Here is a 17,570-nt window from a genome sequence, read left to right on the forward strand (position 1 = left end):
GGCAGTTTAAAATGGTTTAAATTGTTTAAAAACACCGCCATATTAGGAAGTTACGCGGGTGTCAATATGGCTGTCTTCAGTCGCTTTTCGGAGGCGCTGCGGTGCGAGACTTTCTTTACGGTGCCGACGGCTGTACTTCGCGTCGCGTTTGGCAAGGTACCGCGTTTTGTATCCGGCCAAATTTACAGAAATCCGTCGGATTTCTAGCTAGGAAGATGGTTCAGAAAAAGGTAAGATCATCGAACTGTCGTGCGCGAATAATATTTCCGTCGAGCGGCATCGTCAGCGACGAGTATCCGCGTTCGAATCTCGGGCATGTTTCTCCAGCGTGTGACCCGAAAATATGTTTTCGTTTCGGAGTAAATTGATTCAATAACTGTGTAACGTGACAATTGGGGTCCTTCGAAATCCTATTTCTGCGTATAGCAACGATTAAACAGATCGATTCGTTTATGTGATATCGATTTAATGTTTCATAACCTAAATTTACAATGCACAGTAATTTCGTGGATCTCGACGCTATAATGAATATTTAAACGAATGGTGGCCAGAAATAAGCATTTAATTTTTATGGGATAAATCGTTGGATTCCTAAAAGACGTTTCTTGCATGAAAGTGGCAATAATAGGTTTAATCTTCCGTCTGTATACGCTTTTTTGTACCCTCGGAGTGTCCACGTGGGTCTGTCACGTTTGACGCTATTTTTCCCTATCTTAAAGTCTTTTTAAAAATCTGAAAAAATTCGTGAAACATCTGTCTACATTGTAGTTGACGATTTTATAGTCATTTTAATAAACATCGTTTACTTAATATTTTCTGGCAGGCTTGCGAGTTTTACAGTTACCAGCAAATATTTTGGCTTGAACGCTGTAGACCCATATACAGACGGAGAATTAATTTAGCTTATATATTTTGTTAAAATATACCTGTGTATACATCATGAAAAAACTTATTAAAATTACTCGATTATATTATAAATATATTGATTGTTGATTCCTATTAATTTTCCTTTTCAATTTCAGCCGAAGAAGAAGGTTGGGAAGAAGGTAGCTGCAGCGCCGTTGGCAGTTAAGAAGGTTGAACCGAAGAAAGTGACCAATCCACTCTTCGAGAAACGGACACGCAACTTTGGCATTGGTAAGTCAAAGTAATTTTACTGATTTCTAGTTAATAGTTTACAACTGTATGGAATAGCCGCACGTTACTGTTGATAATCTTAAAATTTAGGTCAGGATATTCAGCCGGCTCGTGATCTCAGCCGCTTTGTAAGATGGCCGAAGTACATTCGCATCCAGCGCCAAAGGTCTGTGTTGCAGAAGAGGTTGAAAGTGCCACCGACGATAAATCAGTTTACTCAAACATTGGATAAACAAACCGGTAAGATGTACATTCCACGCATCCATGATTTAAAGAATTATTAAATTCTATACATGTACATAAAATAAAATATACAATAATATTCTTATGGTGTTGTAGCTACACAGTTATTCAAGGTATTGGAAAAGTACCGTCCGGAATCAGCAGCCATGAAGAAGGCAAGGTTGAAGGCGAGAGCCGAGCAGAAGATCGCGAAGAAGGAAGACACGCCGACGAAGAAACCAAACGTCATTCGCAGCGGAACCAATACAGTGACCACGCTGGTGGAGCAGAAGAAAGCTCAGCTGGTTGTTATAGCTCACGATGTTGATCCTATTGAGGTTAGTTATATGTATAAATTTATAATTCTCAGCAGATTTCTATTTTGCAAGATTTCTCTTCCATTCAACGAGTGATGCTAAATTTCTTCACCTGAGGATACAAATTTATAATTTTATTTGTATTCATAGGATGATATATGACATCTGACTAACATTTTATATTATTATTTATATTTGTATGCAAGAAGTTATATGTGCCAACCTAATTAGTTCTTTTTTTTATTGATGCAGATCGTATTATTCCTTCCTGCCTTGTGCCGCAAGATGGGCGTACCATACTGTATTGTTAAAGGCAAGGCGCGTTTGGGACGTCTGGTTCGACGTAAGACTTGCTCAACAGTTGCTCTTACTCAGGTATGCATATTCAATTTTTGTAATTTGTATTTAATACGACCATATGATGTAAAAATACAAGAGCCAATCCAATGAAACATCGTGATATTTCAAAAAATTTCTGATACACACTTACAAAAGTCTGATTCTTCCACTTTTATTTCAGTTTTATTAAAGTATGTCGTTATTTCAGGTGGATTCTGGCGATAGAGCCAACTTCGCAAAGATTGTCGAAGCCATTAAGACGAACTTCAATGATCGATATGACGAAATCAGGCGTCACTGGGGTGGTGGTTTACTGGGAAGCAAATCTGCGGCCAGGATAGCGAAATTAGAAAAAGCTAAGGCCAAGGAACTGGCACAGAAACAAGGTTAACATTATTGCCCGTCATTTACAGGTTACATAAAAAAATAAAGGATGAAATACATCTGGTATCTGTATTTATTTGATAAAGTATACCTACATATTTTATGTTTCTCCTTTCATTTTGTATAAAGGGTCTTTGTTATCTTAAAATAAGAGAATTTCTAAATTAACTATATACAATGAACATGATATCTAATATCCTCAATTCGTTTCTTGATGAACAGTATGAACATGATATCTAATATCCTCAAATTCGTTTCTTGATGAGTTTCTCTAGCCTCTTAATTCTTCCAGCTTCATGTTCTGGACTGTTATGTACTACGTGACTTTTCGTAGCGTTTGCGGCGTCTGTGTTTTCAGATTGTTTAAATTGCTCGAGCAATAGAACTTGATCCGTTTTTTTCAATCCCTAGAATATATATTGATCTTATTAGATACTCAATTAAAAATATAATAGATTGTATATAAAAAAAAATTTAGTTATTGCAAAAGTTACCTTCATATCTAAAATTTTTTGGAATTCTGAAGACTGTAAGTCAGGCAAGCGTATATTGCACTGTTTTACGAAGTCACTGGGAGATTCAATTGGGGACATTACAATCTTCAATATCATTTCAGCATTTGCCATACCTTTGACCACAACCTATATGATGAATAAGATATACATTGCATATATTGTTTTATATATTTATACTATCTATCTTGTAAAGTATTCAATTACTTTGGTATATGTTACTGGAGCTTTTCTCTGTATTTGATAACCCGTCGATGGAAGATCCAGCAAGGCTGTTTTCAACATGTGGACATCCAACAACAGTTGTTCCGCGCCGACGGCGTTTAATGGCTTGCACTTAAATAATTGCTGTACTAATTTTGCTATGAAAGAGCTGAAACAAAGCATCGAATATAAAAAAATCTTGAAAAATATTTCGTGTAAATATGTATGTCACGACAAATGTTTTACCTAGCAAATTTGACACAGAGCTGTGTGAAATATTTTCTACAAGAAGATAACCTATCTCGTATGGTCGGTATTGTTTGTCGAAGGTGCGCTATTATCGTATTAACATAATTACTCTGATCACCCACGACTTCCACAGAACTCCATTGCACCTGAGAAAAAAATAATTACTTTTTTATTATACGTCATAATATGACATTAACACATATTATTAATTGTATATTATTTTTATAATAACACGATGATATTAATTTTATATTGTAGAATAATAATATATTTGAATTGTGTGTAATTAATGTACTATTGATAATCACAACTTTTTTTTATAATTTACCTTAGTCATTGCAGTCAATGCGGATTCACATGCTGCTTCCAGATCTTGAACCAGTAACTGAATACAATTAGAAATCACGCTAAAAACAAATGGTAGAAATTAATAAATCAACAAATTTCTAAAAATATATAAAAATAAGACATACTTATGGAAGATATCCTGTTCTTGAGACAAATTTATTTTATCCGAACAGCATTCATCTGTCTTCTCACGAAGTTTCTCTTCTAATTGCTGTGTCGTTTCTAAACAATATTCAGCCGTTGTCAAAATACTGAAAAAAAACATATTTTAATAATTATTCACTTTGTTCGGTGGAACGGAAATAAAGAATAACAAATGTACTTACCAGCATATACGAGATTGCTCCTCTTTACTAAATCTGGCAGTTTCTCCCTCCTTCAAAAAACTTTGGAAATTTTGAATAAAGCCTGACGTTGATAAATCTCGGAAGTCACGTGTGATATTGCTCATACTGGTGCCAATTCCTGCGCTGCCTCCGATTCTATAATGGTTACATTAAGATACATTAAGTTCAATTAAAATATATACGTACATAAGTTCTGATTTGACATTAATTTTTACACTTACTTGGGTAAATTATTCTGTAAGATCTTAACTGCGTATTCCCGTAGGTACTTTTGAAAAGTCTCGGCGAGACTCAGCATAATTAAACCGGTGCTGAGTTGCGTACATTGCAGCATGCACTTCTTGTAAAATACAAACAGATCGGCACACGAGCTCAGGACACTGCTTGGCCCTTCAATGCCGTCAAATTCCTTAGCACCTGGCGGTTGCGTTTTAGCATCGGACACGAACTTATCCATCAGATCTGCCAAATTGCGATCCAAACTTTCTATATAAATGTTCAGGTATGGCTCGAAGCATCTTCCTATTAACTTTTCGAATGGAGACGGCCTCGGCTTTTCGTTTTCAACCTATATGCAAGAGAACGATGTACGTTTTTAACATTTTATAATATAAACATAGTTAAACGTAGACTAAACAGTTTTGATACCTTTTCATCTTCTTCAAAAGGATTCCCCGGTACTTTTTCCGCAACTTCATTACTGACTGTTACTGACTTAGCATCCGTGGTCTCCAAAGTACTGCCGATAAAACGCTTCGATAGTAGCGTCTCGAAATTACTGGTTCTTTGAATCGCGTAAAGCAATAACTTAACGTCTATTTCATTACGTCTCTTGTTCATCAATTTTGTGAGATCTTCACGTGTGACATGGCAGAATTGTACAGCTATTCGCTCGGAAATTTCCCAGTCCTGGGGAAAGATCGTACCGAACTTTGACTCAAAGTCGAGCAGATGTTTCTTGATCCACGCGTATCTTCGATCTATCTTATCCAACCAGGCGAAATCCTGATTCTCATCGAACAAATGTGCGTATTCTTGCAATTGGATATTTACAAACCAGACGAGCAGATCTTTCCTTTGAAGAAGAAAAGACATTTGAGATTGAAATTCTATCATTACTCGTAGAATAACGTTACAAATATCTGTATATGCATACTTCACTTTAGGGTGTAAGACTGATAATACTAAACATCCTTCCGTCAACTGATTGAAATGCTTTGGATTCTGGCCGGAAAAGGCCTGTTTGAAATCCGCTGTAATCTGCTGGGCCAACTCATCCTGGATCTGGCGTACCTTTTGTAGACCAAGGAAAACACATTAAAAGAATCAGTTCTATCAATTATCAAAGATACAACTTGCGTCCTTACTTGATCAGACAACTGCTTCACTTGCGGTATATCCATGTAGCTGTTAAAATGCTGCATCACTTCCATCACTGCTTGCAACGGTAAGATAATTTCTCCATATTGCTTCTTCTGCGTTAATACTCTGAAGTAAACCAAAGGTACAGATTTTATAATTTCGAACAATGTCTAAATAATGCTTTTAATATGCAATATGCGTACTTTAGGTTATCCACTCCATCCACAAGCATGTGCAAATGGTTCAGCGCCGTTATCGAGGCAGTAAGGTTCTTCTTGGCGAAATCCAGCTGTTTGATGTCCCTCGTAATCTCCTTCACCACTTCCTCGGACTGCTCCGCCTTGTCCTTTATGTCCTTTATATGAACAAATAGCTGCCTTATCACCTTCTGCGCGTCTTCCAACGCCGCTCTACCATCTTGGCCCACGTTCGTCTGACCACGCACCACTGACCGTATCTCTCTATCAATAGTATGTATCTTTTTTTCTATTTTATTCACCACTTCGTCGATATTTGACAATGACTGTTCCGAGGGAAATAACGTGTTTATATAGTCCACCACGTTGAAATTGGGTTGGTCTAACGGATCAGTGATAGTCAAGACCTGATAGCGAGAAAAACAGTGTTAGGCTTACAAAATTTCGTTCAAAAAACAAACAAACAAACAAAAATGTATCTCATAGATGTGATTATACGCAAAATCATGACAAGTCGCTCAAAATCCATGAACGTTGAAAAAGTCAGTTCAGAGAAAGACAGGCGTTGGAAAGAGAAGCATTTTATTGAACAGGAATGACACATCGCGCGCATACAAAAAGATCGTGAGTGTCAAAGTAAATTTTGCGTGGATCTCGACGAGAAAGCTCCGCGAGGGGAGGAGGCGAAAAGGACCCGCGGCCTAACCTGCTCGATCACGCTCTGCACGTTCGGCGGGAACGTGTAGACCGTAGAGCGGAGCTCCTCCAGCTCGTCCTCCTCGTGATTGTCCATCGCGCTACGCGAACGGGCATGGGCGTACTTTTTACGCGAGCCTCGCGCTATATCCGCGCGCCGTGCATGCGAATATTGCGAATCGCGACGAACGTGTCGAACGTGGATGTGGCAGGTGACATGTCGATGACGTACACGCCCGGCGCCGTACGCGGTACGCGCGAGCGCGACACGAAGCGGAGTCAGCGGAGAACTGGTCTTATGTTGCTTCTATGATATGTAATGTATGTGTTATATTTTACTAGTAATCTATAGACATTAGTAAAAAGACATGAGATGTTTTCTTCCACAGGACAACCCACCATACAACAAAGGCGCGTTTCGCATTGAAATTAAGTTTCCCGCAAAATACCCCTTTAAACCACCAAAACGAAGATATATCATCTATAAACGTATATCGTAGACGAAAAGGGACAGATATGTTTGCCAATTATAAGCGCGGAAAATTGGAAACCTGTTACAAAAACGGACCAAGGTCAGTCTCTACATTTCAATTTATGGCTATTTTGTATTTTAATAGTGATTTATAAAAATGCTTCTAAGACTTAAGTATAATTGCTACTAGTTGCAATTTGTAAAATTCATATTTCTAAAGCAGCGTAAACATAAAACTAATATGTTTCTTTTTCAAGAGAAAAAGAGAATATCCTTAATTTTACATATGCCATTTTACACTTGCAGTGATCCAAGCTTTGATAGCATTAGTGAATGATCCTGAGCCCGAGCATCCTTTGAGAGCGGATCTAGCTGAAGAATTTCTGAAGGATAGAAAAAAGTTTTTAAAAAATTCGAAAGAGTTTACAAAAAAGCATGCCGAGAAGAGGCGGGAATCATCATCATCTTCTAACGAATAACCCCGAATGATTAGCTTTACTTACCGTCACCACCACCGATGCCTGCCGCCCGTCAGCTGATTTAAACTCAAGCCAATGTATACCTGTCTGTTAATCCCCGTGGAATCTCACAGATTCGAGTTGAGACGACTCTGTACATCGCAGTATTGGTTAACACCGACGCAAATTGTAATGTTTATAAGAAGTGGGATGAACTTTTCAGAGTACAGTAAATTATGATGAATAACTGTATCACGTTGTATACAATTTATACTTGAAGTCATATCCAATTATACTTTGATTTATCATCGAAAGGTCGTTACATTCCAGCTTGATCCTGTAGGAATGTATACGATGATGAAACTTTACAAGAACTACTTTTTAGTTAGGGTAAACTGGATATTTTGTATTTGTTTAGCATGTTAAACTTCGTATAGAAAATTAATGTATTGGGTGAATATTTCAGGAATAATAAGTGCTGTTGTAGCATTTTAATTTTATTCAGTTTTGTGTACGAAAAAGGGTAAAACTTTCATTTAAATAGTAAAACTCCATCTTAATAAATAAAGAGAGAATACAAATAAAAATAAAAACATGACGTCAATTCGCCTTTCTTCACTACAACGTGAAAGAGTGCAATACATGTTTGAGTTAAACTGCATTTTATTAAGATCTTCGTCTTTATTTAATCTCATGCGCACATATCATCCCGCTAACAAATTCTGCATCTCTTACAGATTCGTAGATCCCACTTTTGGCATACTATAATAAATATTCTGTGTTGTACTAAAACGGTCAGTGGATTAAATTGCAATGAAATAATTGAAAAGCTAGGTGGAAGAGGTGGAAGCTGTTAAGCGTCAACATTGGAGAGTGTATAATGTTTATTACTACATAAAAATTCAAATTTTATATATTTATATAAATACAAAATATAGTGTGAAAGCATATCTTAACTAATATATATCAAAAAATGAACTTAGATGAAAATCAACACTTGTGTACCTATTCATATGTTTTTTATATAAGAAGATAAACGTGATTTATATTTAGGGGTGTGGAGTGCAAACTTGAAAAATAATATTGAATTGTTGGAAATGAGACAAGTATATTCTTAATAATACATTCACATCACTTATTTACATATATAATTGATAGACATCGACGTAAATAAAACTATATGTAAATGTACCATTTTCTTCCTAAATTCACGATATACCCAGATATAGCACAGTGACCTCAAATGACGTATTAATTCCGTCATAATGCCGTCTCTAACGTCATTAAGACGGCATTATGACGGAATTAATACGTCATTTGACGTCACTGTGCTATCGGGGTATTCAGATAGTATTTGTTATCATAGACAATCACAGTTTTACAAGTGTAGAAAAGTTTCTAATTGCGGTATTATCAATGTGAATCATCTTCGGTAACTTAATTGTATTTCGCATCATTAGAAACGCACGTTAACTATTAAGTGTATATAAGTTGTCTAATTCAAATCAAATATTTTATAATGGATATAAACACATCATCTTACAATTTTCAGCACTCAATAATGACCCATTCTCTATTTTTTTTTGTCTTTGTATTTGCAATATCGGCCGTACTCAATATTTTACCATTTTCGATCAACTTCCCAATCATATATTCCTGTAAAGAACATTATACGCTGTAAATTTAAAGCTAAATAAGTGTCAATATATAGTCAATATATTAACTGTATACATATATATACAGAATATCCAAACTCTATGGAAATATAATTTTCTTGTTGACATGGAATATTCCCTGGACAATAATAATTCATAACCGAGAAATGAGAATAATAAGAAGATAACGCTAATGACGCCAAATAATGGTGATGTAATAATGATTCGGTGAATAAAATATCATTAATGTGTAGTAAGAGGATATATATTATTACAAATTACTTACATGTTTGTACACATCCAATATTGAATTCAGCATTAAGCAACATATGTATACACCTTCCTGTAAATCGTAAAATGTATTAGTTTGTATTTCTGTAAATATTAGCGTCAATGTATAACATGCATTACATATACCAATCTTCCTCTGTACGAGCCAAATAATCTCGTTCGATTAAGTTTTCGATACGTCTCTTAATTATTACAGGTGAAGGCAAAAATCGACCGCTTAACTGTTCTGTTACTTCTGTTACCAGTATATTATGCTAATAAAAAAGAAAATAAATTGATATATATTGATTATGCTCTACACATATTATAGCTTATCTCGAATAAAAAAATATTTTTTACGTTCGAAAAATATGTATCAATGAATTAACCGTGTACAGTGAACTTATATTTATAAGAATTTTCAAGTTACATACAGGCATACGCTTTCGGGCTTTCATAATTCGTACGATGACTGCTTCGATCTCGTGTTTCCGGTCTTCATCGACTTTATTCCGCGTCTCTTTTCTCTCAGGTTCGGATTCTCCCTTTGCTGCTACGGTCTGGATCTTTACTCTTAACAAAAGCGATACAAATATTCAATAAAAGATGGTTATTTACATCACATGTATTATTAACACATTCGCAGCCACTAACGTAATTTTATGTCACTTTTAAGATTTGTAGCCAATTGCCCTTGATGTAATTTTACGTCATTTTAAAATGTAGTTTGTTGCAGCTAGTATAATTTAACGTTATTTTATATTTTTAGGAAAGCACATGATTTTATGATTCGTATTTATGATTACTGCAGCTATCTAAATAAATAAATTGATTTCATCAAAATGAGCATTTAAACGGAATTAAAAATAGTTTGGATCCGAAAATGAAATAAATTTGCACGTAGCTCTCAGTACAGTCACGCGCTAGAATCGCCAGCTGCGAAAGTGTTAATATATATATATATATATATCATTTATTGCATAAAAATATAATACCTATGTGATTTACTAGTAAAACTGTCGTTCACACAAAAACAATTCGTAGATTCAATTTCCTTGGTACGAGGGTGTTTAAGTAAAATTTTTTGTGTAGCTTTACCCATGGCAAGAGATTGCAATGCACTGACCAAGTCCCTCTCTGGAATATCGGTTTCACCTTGAATTTCCTACACAATATTCATACATATGTATATATAGAAATTATAAACATTTTTTATTCTTCGATATGAGATGAGTAATTAGCTGCTTAAACTCATATCAAAACTCACCTCATATGTTAACCTTTCTCTTTTATTGAACAGCATTAACACACACATTTGGTAAGTGGAAACTTGTATTATGTGCTTTCGTGGTGTACTACACATGCTGCTTCGCTGGCTTACTAAGCTGCTGCTTGCGCTATCATTCCCAATAGAACTCGAAGATGATGGAATATCCAAGCCTCCGCAATTACTCTCTTCTTTTCGTGGTCCATAAAATACAGCGTTTAGATCAGCAGAACCTGTACAAATTTTTATCATTGCACTCATATTATTAAATGTTTAAGTAAAAACAGATATTGATAAAGACATAAAAATAATAACTCACCTAATTGTGGCTGTAACGTTAATTGTCGACCGCTATGTTTAGCTAGGTAGAAGCGCCGGAAGGCATCAAAGGCATCACGCGGAGCAGTGGGCATACTGCATTTTGGAGTGGCTGATTGCGTTGGCCAGAAATCAGTTGTGAGCACCCGGACACTTATATCCACACCATGTAGATTTGTCTTTATGAAACATACACAGATAAGACATAAAATAATAATCTATATCTATGGTATACGCATAAATACAAATTTTATAAAATGTTTTAATTAAACATAACCAGAATATTACGCGTTAACAATCTTTTCTGTAACTTATACACTAATTTATATTTTATTTATACATATGGAAATATTCAAATTAATATTTATATAAAATCTTAATATCAAAATTATAGAAGCATTTAAGATATACTCTGTCATAATAAAACCTTTTATTATATTTTCTTTATTAGCTGGTCTATGCTTTATTATATTATTTTGATACTTACGCCAGACGTAAGAACATGATCCTTAAATTCATCCATAATAGTGTTGCTGACTGTTATATCCTTAAACATGCCTTTTAACTTTGATGTGAACTGACATCCACATTCAGTCTAAAAAAATAATCAAAAAATATGTTTTTAACTTCTTTTAATATAAAAATGTAAGCAATACCCGTTTCAGATATGAACAAAACTATTTTGATCTAGAATAGCATTATATCTAGTTCTAGTTCTCACCTTAAGTTTGGATATCATATTCTTTTCACTATCATCTGAAAGAGATGACTTATTCAACAATAATCGTTTGGCTAAGTGTTGTTTATAGTACCGTTCAAATAAATCTTTTTCTTGTAATAAACGGAATAAAACTATAGTTTTATCTAGGATCCCTTCAATCTCCTGCTCTGTCATCTAAAACCAAATATATTCATGTATCGAAAATCATACGATATGTAACAATGCAATTATACACATAATACTAACTCCTTTAACGCCTTTCTTCAATTTGTCGTCGATAAATAGCGACAGATATTCCGGGCTTTTAGGATTCAAGTTAAGGAAGTATTTAAAATCCGATGCTATCATCTGTTCATAATTCTTGTCATTATTAAAAGAATAACATAGAAAATGATCAAAGCGATCTTTTAGATCTAACAAGTTTTGGACGTAAAGAACGGCATTTGTGGTTGATTCATGCTCTTCTTGCACTAACGCGCGGCCCTGCTCTTTGAGAAACTGAGATACACAGTCGCACACAATGCGCAATCCGTCTGATACTCTCGAAAATAGTTTATACATATTACCAAGATCTTCCGTTTTCTGATTTTTGAGCATGTGTGCTACACGACTGTTTTCCATCTGTCAAACAAGAGATGTTAAGGTATATATATAACACATAATATATATTATGTGCTAAACATGTGATTATATAACACATGATATATATTTAAGTTTAATCGTCCATTAATACAGGGGATCGATCATGTATCTTTTCCCCTAGGACGGAAACGTGAAAATTGAAAAGTTTATCTCTTTCTATTCAACACCAATAGAAAGAGATAGTTACATGAAACTTTTTACTTTTCACGTTTCCGTTCTAAGGAAAGGGTTACATGATCGCTACCCAGATCGTAAATAAACACACCTCAACAATAGTTTTCATGTGTACTTTGATTAACTCATCTTCTAGAACTTTTACTATCCGTGGTTCAGTTGATTCATCTAAATAATGTTTTGCCCTTTCAGATTCTTCGTGGATTCTAGCTTCAACCTTTTCTATATATTCCGATGCACTATTTTCTTCCAGCAATTTTTGAGATTCCCCCTGAAGAAAATTTTGCAAGTTACATATGTGCATGTAAGAATATCGTACGTATCTCATACTGGACACTCACTCTATAAAACTCAGCACTTTGTTGTAAAAAAGGCTTTTCAAACTCTTCCTCATAAACTTGGCGATTGTTAATTCCAAGTAACATTAACATTTGGCAGGCATTTTTTATAGCGCTACGATCTGCAACTTCTTCTCTTCTTCTTTCCCTCGTGACCATACCTAATAATGTTTTCCGTAAATGGTCTCTAACACATTCATATCTGACTATCTAAAAAATTTATAAGAAACTCGTCAATATTAAACATACTTAGCAATCATTTTAAATAAATAACAGCAACTTAACGTTGCAAAATCAACAATCATATAAAATACCTACTATTTTATTACAATAGAACTTTGTGACTTCTAAATTCTTTATAAGACAATGCAAATTAAAAATGAAAATTACCTGATCTCGAAAAATAATTAATCCAAGATTATACACATTGTCTAGATCTTTCGGTTGAACATACGCTCTATCCATGTACATCACGATTTCATCGATCCTCATCATTGACTTTTGATGATTGTTCCATGCTAGATTTAAAGTTTGTAGGAAGTTATTATGGAAGGAACGACGAACATCCTCTCGCACTTTGTTTTCAAGATGTTGCGTTACGACTTCCTTCAGTCCCGTGTATAATCGTTCGCTGTCTTTGTGTTTAACCATCATGTAAGCATAGCGATAAAGTTCTCCGAAACTGAGGCGAGAGCGATCTATCTCCTGTATCTTTTGAAAAGCACTCTTCAATGAGGTCCAGTTTCTTTCTACATCATACATCTCATCCATAATTGTCTGTGAAAACAGAGTGTTTATAACTCATGTTTCTATGTTTCAACACGAACTTTACAAATGAGGGTAAGAATTGGCAATAACAGCCAGGCGCAGTAAATAGGCGCATATGTATTTTATTATATGATACAAAAATAATTAAAATCTCTGAAGAAATAGAGTGGTATAATCGAATACGTTCCGACCCTTTCTTTAGGTAATTTTGCAGCGCATGATATTAGCAAATTGCAACAAGATCATGTTGTTCAAATTTTTACGCAGTCAAACGGTTAAAAAGGCTTATGAATATTCAAAGATAGCACATCAGGTTTTTGAATGTCGTTAATAAAGATATTGAAAAGAATAGGAAATATCGGAATGTAGCTCTTTGCAGTTATTCTCAATAATTTAATAAAAGTGTCTCTCACTTATTCTAATGCGATAAAGAAACGTCGTATTAGAATATTTGCGAAAGTTTATATACGTAATATATCACTTACCAATATGAGTGATCGTGATGCAATCACGCTTATTAAAAAAATATGATGCGAAGCGAATTTAGCGAATATGTAATTATAATCTGCTTAGGTTCTGATTATTACATTGAAGCAGCTAATAGGATGGTTCTTCTTGAACCGTGTAGATGTTGATAATCACACAAAGCATTGTAGCCAAAGGGCGATCTCTCCAAAACATAACGGAAATAAATAACGTAAACATATACATATATACAAGATTATAACGGTCGTCACAGTCTTTATTGACGGAATAATATTTCGTGAGATCAAATAAGTTATGAATTTGCGAGCTGACGAAATTTGATACAAATTCGCTTAATTCAATTTGCACAAAAAAAGAAGGGATTTTGAAGAAAAAGCAGATCTAATTATTATTTTTTTTAACAAATATGTTTATTTCTTAATCAAATAAAATAGAATTTCTTAGCTTAATCATATAAAATAGAATTTCTTCGATAAATTTGTATAAATTCTAACAAAATACATTAGATTATATCAACATGTCTTCTTTTGTTGCAATTTTTTTGACAAAGTTGCAAGTTATTTGATAAAGTTCAATCTGCTGTGAAAAAAATATTTGAAGTACGAAATTAATCTTACCCAAACTACAGTTTATTAGGCGGTTGATCGACATGTAGCGTAGCTGCCACATTGAAGTAGCCCTCGGATACTCAATAGTATTCGGCGTTGTATCGATATGATAATGTCCACCCAACCTGTTCTCTTCGAAAGAACGGTGGAAATGCTGTACTCTGAGATCTAAATCCTGACAGGAGGAACGAGTACTTTAATTGAAAATAAAAGAGAGATAAATAATCGTTAAAATAATTTTATAGACTATTGTATTCGAACGTATCTGATATTCTTTTTCTTTTCATACGGATTGAATCTCTTTAAAGCTTACTGTCTCAACGCTGACAAATGTGCCGACAGCTATCAGAGGGGTCTCCATTTCGTAGAAACGTAGCCAGTTGTTGAGCTGTGCCTCGCTAGTCAACGGGGTGTCCGAAAAATCTGGCATAATATGCTGTTTCACTTTTCCGTTCTTCATCTCAAACATGCCACCCAAACCTAAGTTTAGAGACATTTGACGTTCACTCGAGTTTCCATATTGTTTAATGCTATATCGCAATGATGATTACCTACCAGTCTATCCCCGTAATGTTTCTCCAACGTTTTCTGCATGCATGATATGAAATCCAGTTTACCGGTACGTTTTTTAGCGCGTACTTTTATAACTCTTTCCCTGGCTTGCCTTCGCATATATATATAGATTGGCCAACAATGCGAAAGTTGTTTCATCTTCATTAGCAACTATACGCTCGAACATGCACTTTCCAGTGGACTTATTTACAAATGCATAATGCGTCCCATTCGCTACTCCCATGTTAAGTTCATACCCTGGCGAGACTTGGTCGTTTGATACACGTAACTTCATAATAAGCTGAAATAAATCTTTCGTTTATTTATAAGTTTGCTTTCTCTCTCCCTCAAATTAGAAGATATTATTAATGCAATTTAAATAATGTACTTATAATACCTACACACTTCGCAATTGCTGCCTGTATGTGGCCATGGACCAGCTCCTGCGCCGATGACGAGAGTATAATGGTTGTAATTTAACTGTCGCAGCAACGACTTAACATCGTAGAACTTATCTCTCTGGACAGTTGGTAGAAGATACTATGGACCACCAACATCCAACATAATCGGATTACCACACAAGCCTGAAAGTATCGTTAAAGATATGGAATTTGGAGCAAGATTAAATATGTCTTGTGTTGTTTTTATACGCGTACCTTCTCCATAAAAATTGTAAGGCCATCTAATGAAATCAGGACAATCAGCCATCTCGACAGTGGCCTCCGCAAAGTTCGCAGTCAATCCTTCTCTAGGACTATAAACAAAAATTACATTATTACTACCTGCAGTTCCCTGCTGCAAATCCAGAATGCCTTACAATTACCATTCATTAACTCGTCGAGAAGCAGTTGATGCAATATTCTTGACGTGATGTTTATTTCGGATGGGTCTAGATGTTCTATGTTTCGATACATCTTGAGAATTAGTACACTAGCAAACAGTACAAAGACTAGCTTGGAGTGGTACTGCAAAGAACTGTGTATCGAACTGTATGTATATTCAGTTATTGATAATGTTATCTAATCACCGGGTATCTCGTTTACTGAATCATAACGACTTGGAAAGATTCCTCGGCTATCTGAAAGAAAAAAACAGAGATGCACGGTTATGTTATTGCATAAGCGTGTTTGTGTTGATATAAATAAAACTCTTAATAAATAGATATGTAAAACTCTTAATAAACAGATAACATTGTTAACACGTTAACAAAATTGTATCGTCAGTTTATTGATTACAAGATTTATTTGTAATAAGAAAATTTGCACAAGATTACTCGTGTGTATTTTATAATACAGACACAATTTAATAATGCGAGACACAGAACGATGTACGAAATTAAATATAGCACCTTTATTACCCGCCATATTTATGATATCGAAAGTGTTATAAAAAAGGAAACAAGACTGCAATCTCATCGACATTCTCGCAAGTTTACATAACCTATATGCGACATACCACGTGTCTTTACGCAAACGTCAACAATGTGCAAACTGTCAGGCCGTTCAGTCGGTATGATAGACTCCTCTCCTCTCCTCTCGGAAAACTTTTTATTATATTGGATGGAATTATTATTATTTTTATGATGGCAAGATTTATATATTAGCCCTTCATTACTCGAGTGGGATCTATTTTATACCCCAACGTTATATCTTAAATTTCAATTGTTCTCTTTGATAATTTATATTATAGTTAAATAAAGATTGATAGCATTCTGTATATCTTCTAAATAAAGATAAGTGCAAAAGTTCTCCTTTAATTACGAAATAAATTTGTGCAGCATTCGATCGATAAGAACATTTTACTTCGTGAATTCAGTAGATTTTTAATTAAAAGGGTCTATTTTACATCTCATACGAGTAATGTAGGATTAAAGGGCGATGAATTATACAGTTAGAAATTTTATAAGCACTTTGTGTCGAATCTGGTGCTTGGATTGAATTAAACAGCAACTGAGTTAATTAAACTTTAGCAGTAATATTAATGAATGAATAGAATTAATTAGATTATAAATAATAACGATTCTGTCGTCTAGGATCTGTCCAAATTTTATGACAAAAATGATTTCGAAAATTTCCATCGCGCTTACATTTTTTTTTTTTTTTTTTGTAATCTCAAGCGAAGTTATATTGATTCGTTATCGGTTTTTTCCTCTCTGATACGTTTTTCGATACGCTGAATACTCTGCGTACATTTTATTTATTTCACGAGAGAAATTTTCCACCACTTCTAAATTTTGTCATTTATGAAACGCTTTTGTGCAAAAATACGCTCGATACGCTGATATTATTCAGTTACTTTCTTTTTTCAGTTACGGGAGATCGAAAAAGATTAAAATCTTTCCTATATCTTTGTTATTAATTTTAAAAAAGTTAGATCAATTAATAATTGCTCTATTACACAACACTCCAGGTAGCAGAGTGACGTCAAATGACGTCGTAGGGGCCTATTCTGTAAACGTTAACAATATAATTATGTGCTTAATTTGCGCAGCTTTTCTATGGCATATTATATCTGCGCCCCTTATTAA

At 34.6% G+C, this 17,570-nt stretch overlaps 4 protein-coding genes across 11 annotated transcripts; 2 read left to right on the forward strand and 2 right to left on the reverse strand.

Annotated features, from left to right (window-relative positions):
- Window positions 1-70: 70 nt before the first annotated feature.
- On the forward strand, window positions 71-2,458 carry Rpl7a (ribosomal protein L7A). Its single transcript, XM_071726723.1, has 6 exons — window positions 71-230; window positions 1,023-1,137; window positions 1,228-1,377; window positions 1,477-1,697; window positions 1,929-2,051; window positions 2,224-2,458. Exons 1-6 carry the CDS (start codon window positions 216-218, stop codon window positions 2,404-2,406), a joined length of 807 nt encoding a protein of 268 aa, XP_071582824.1. The 5' UTR covers window positions 71-215; the 3' UTR covers window positions 2,407-2,458.
- Window positions 2,455-6,562, reverse strand: Vps53 (vacuolar protein sorting 53). Its single transcript, XM_071726701.1, has 13 exons — window positions 6,325-6,562; window positions 5,625-6,025; window positions 5,427-5,547; window positions 5,216-5,352; window positions 4,708-5,134; window positions 4,281-4,627; window positions 4,039-4,194; window positions 3,838-3,963; window positions 3,693-3,771; window positions 3,362-3,510; window positions 3,119-3,284; window positions 2,894-3,040; window positions 2,455-2,806 (listed from the first exon to the last, which is right to left on the reverse strand). The coding sequence occupies exons 1-13, from the start codon at window positions 6,409-6,411 to the stop codon at window positions 2,645-2,647; spliced, it is 2,505 nt and encodes an 834-aa protein (XP_071582802.1). The 5' UTR covers window positions 6,412-6,562; the 3' UTR covers window positions 2,455-2,644.
- Window positions 6,532-9,468, forward strand: LOC139787480 (ubiquitin-conjugating enzyme E2-18 kDa-like). The gene is given in 4 exon segments (XM_071726581.1): window positions 6,532-6,558; window positions 6,704-6,776; window positions 6,779-6,886; window positions 7,093-9,468. Coding segments are annotated over 4 exon segments (381 nt in total). The 3' UTR covers window positions 7,266-9,468.
- On the reverse strand, window positions 8,333-16,516 carry LOC139787542 (cullin-3-like). Of its 8 annotated transcripts, none has more exons than XM_071726703.1 (20): window positions 16,499-16,516; window positions 15,867-16,121; window positions 15,700-15,797; window positions 15,445-15,627; window positions 15,047-15,344; window positions 14,805-14,971; window positions 14,501-14,666; window positions 13,020-13,406; window positions 12,633-12,839; window positions 12,383-12,562; window positions 11,722-12,096; window positions 11,476-11,649; window positions 11,242-11,349; window positions 10,756-10,933; window positions 10,437-10,669; window positions 10,165-10,334; window positions 9,604-9,742; window positions 9,311-9,444; window positions 9,186-9,242; window positions 8,333-8,900 (listed from the first exon to the last, which is right to left on the reverse strand). In XM_071726703.1, the coding sequence occupies exons 8-19, from the start codon at window positions 13,398-13,400 to the stop codon at window positions 9,218-9,220; spliced, it is 2,304 nt and encodes a 767-aa protein (XP_071582804.1). In that variant the 5' UTR covers window positions 13,401-13,406; window positions 14,501-14,666; window positions 14,805-14,971; window positions 15,047-15,344; window positions 15,445-15,627; window positions 15,700-15,797; window positions 15,867-16,121; window positions 16,499-16,516; the 3' UTR covers window positions 8,333-8,900; window positions 9,186-9,217. The 8 variants fall into 8 exon arrangements, with proteins under 8 accessions (XP_071582804.1, XP_071582806.1, XP_071582807.1 ...); XM_071726705.1 differs by lacking the exon at window positions 16,499-16,516 and adding an exon at window positions 16,341-16,359; XM_071726706.1 differs by lacking the exon at window positions 16,499-16,516 and adding an exon at window positions 13,883-14,067 and having other exon boundaries at window positions 15,867-16,332.
- Between the last annotated feature and the right edge of the window lie 1,054 nt (window positions 16,517-17,570).

The sequence above is a fragment of the Temnothorax nylanderi genome, unplaced genomic scaffold (assembly GCF_030848795.1).
Source record: "Temnothorax nylanderi isolate EJ_2023f unplaced genomic scaffold, tnyl_v1.0 TNYL_tig0010_pilon, whole genome shotgun sequence".
Classification (NCBI taxonomy): Eukaryota; Metazoa; Arthropoda; class Insecta; order Hymenoptera; family Formicidae; genus Temnothorax; species Temnothorax nylanderi.

Coding starts and splice junctions, on each gene's coding strand:
- Rpl7a (XM_071726723.1), top strand. Junction 1,138..1,227: donor GACACGCAACTTTGGCATTG/GTAAGTCAAAGT, acceptor CTTAAAATTTAG/GTCAGGATATTCAGCCGGCT. Junction 1,378..1,476: donor AACATTGGATAAACAAACCG/GTAAGATGTACA, acceptor ATGGTGTTGTAG/CTACACAGTTATTCAAGGTA.
- Vps53 (XM_071726701.1), bottom strand. CDS start 6,411: ATGGACAATCACGAGGAGGACGAGCTGGAGGAGCTCCGCTCTACGGTC. Junction 3,285..3,361: donor CTCTGTGTCAAATTTGCTAG/GTAAAACATTTG, acceptor GCTTTGTTTCAG/CTCTTTCATAGCAAAATTAG. Junction 2,807..2,893: donor AAAAAATTTTAGATATGAAG/GTAACTTTTGCA, acceptor TATATATTCTAG/GGATTGAAAAAAACGGATCA.
- LOC139787542 (XM_071726703.1), bottom strand. CDS start 13,400: ATGGATGAGATGTATGATGTAGAAAGAAACTGGACCTCATTGAAGAGT. Junction 11,350..11,475: donor ATATGATATCCAAACTTAAG/GTGAGAACTAGA, acceptor TTATTTTTTTAG/ACTGAATGTGGATGTCAGTT. Junction 10,335..10,436: donor GAGAAAGGTTAACATATGAG/GTGAGTTTTGAT, acceptor AATATTGTGTAG/GAAATTCAAGGTGAAACCGA.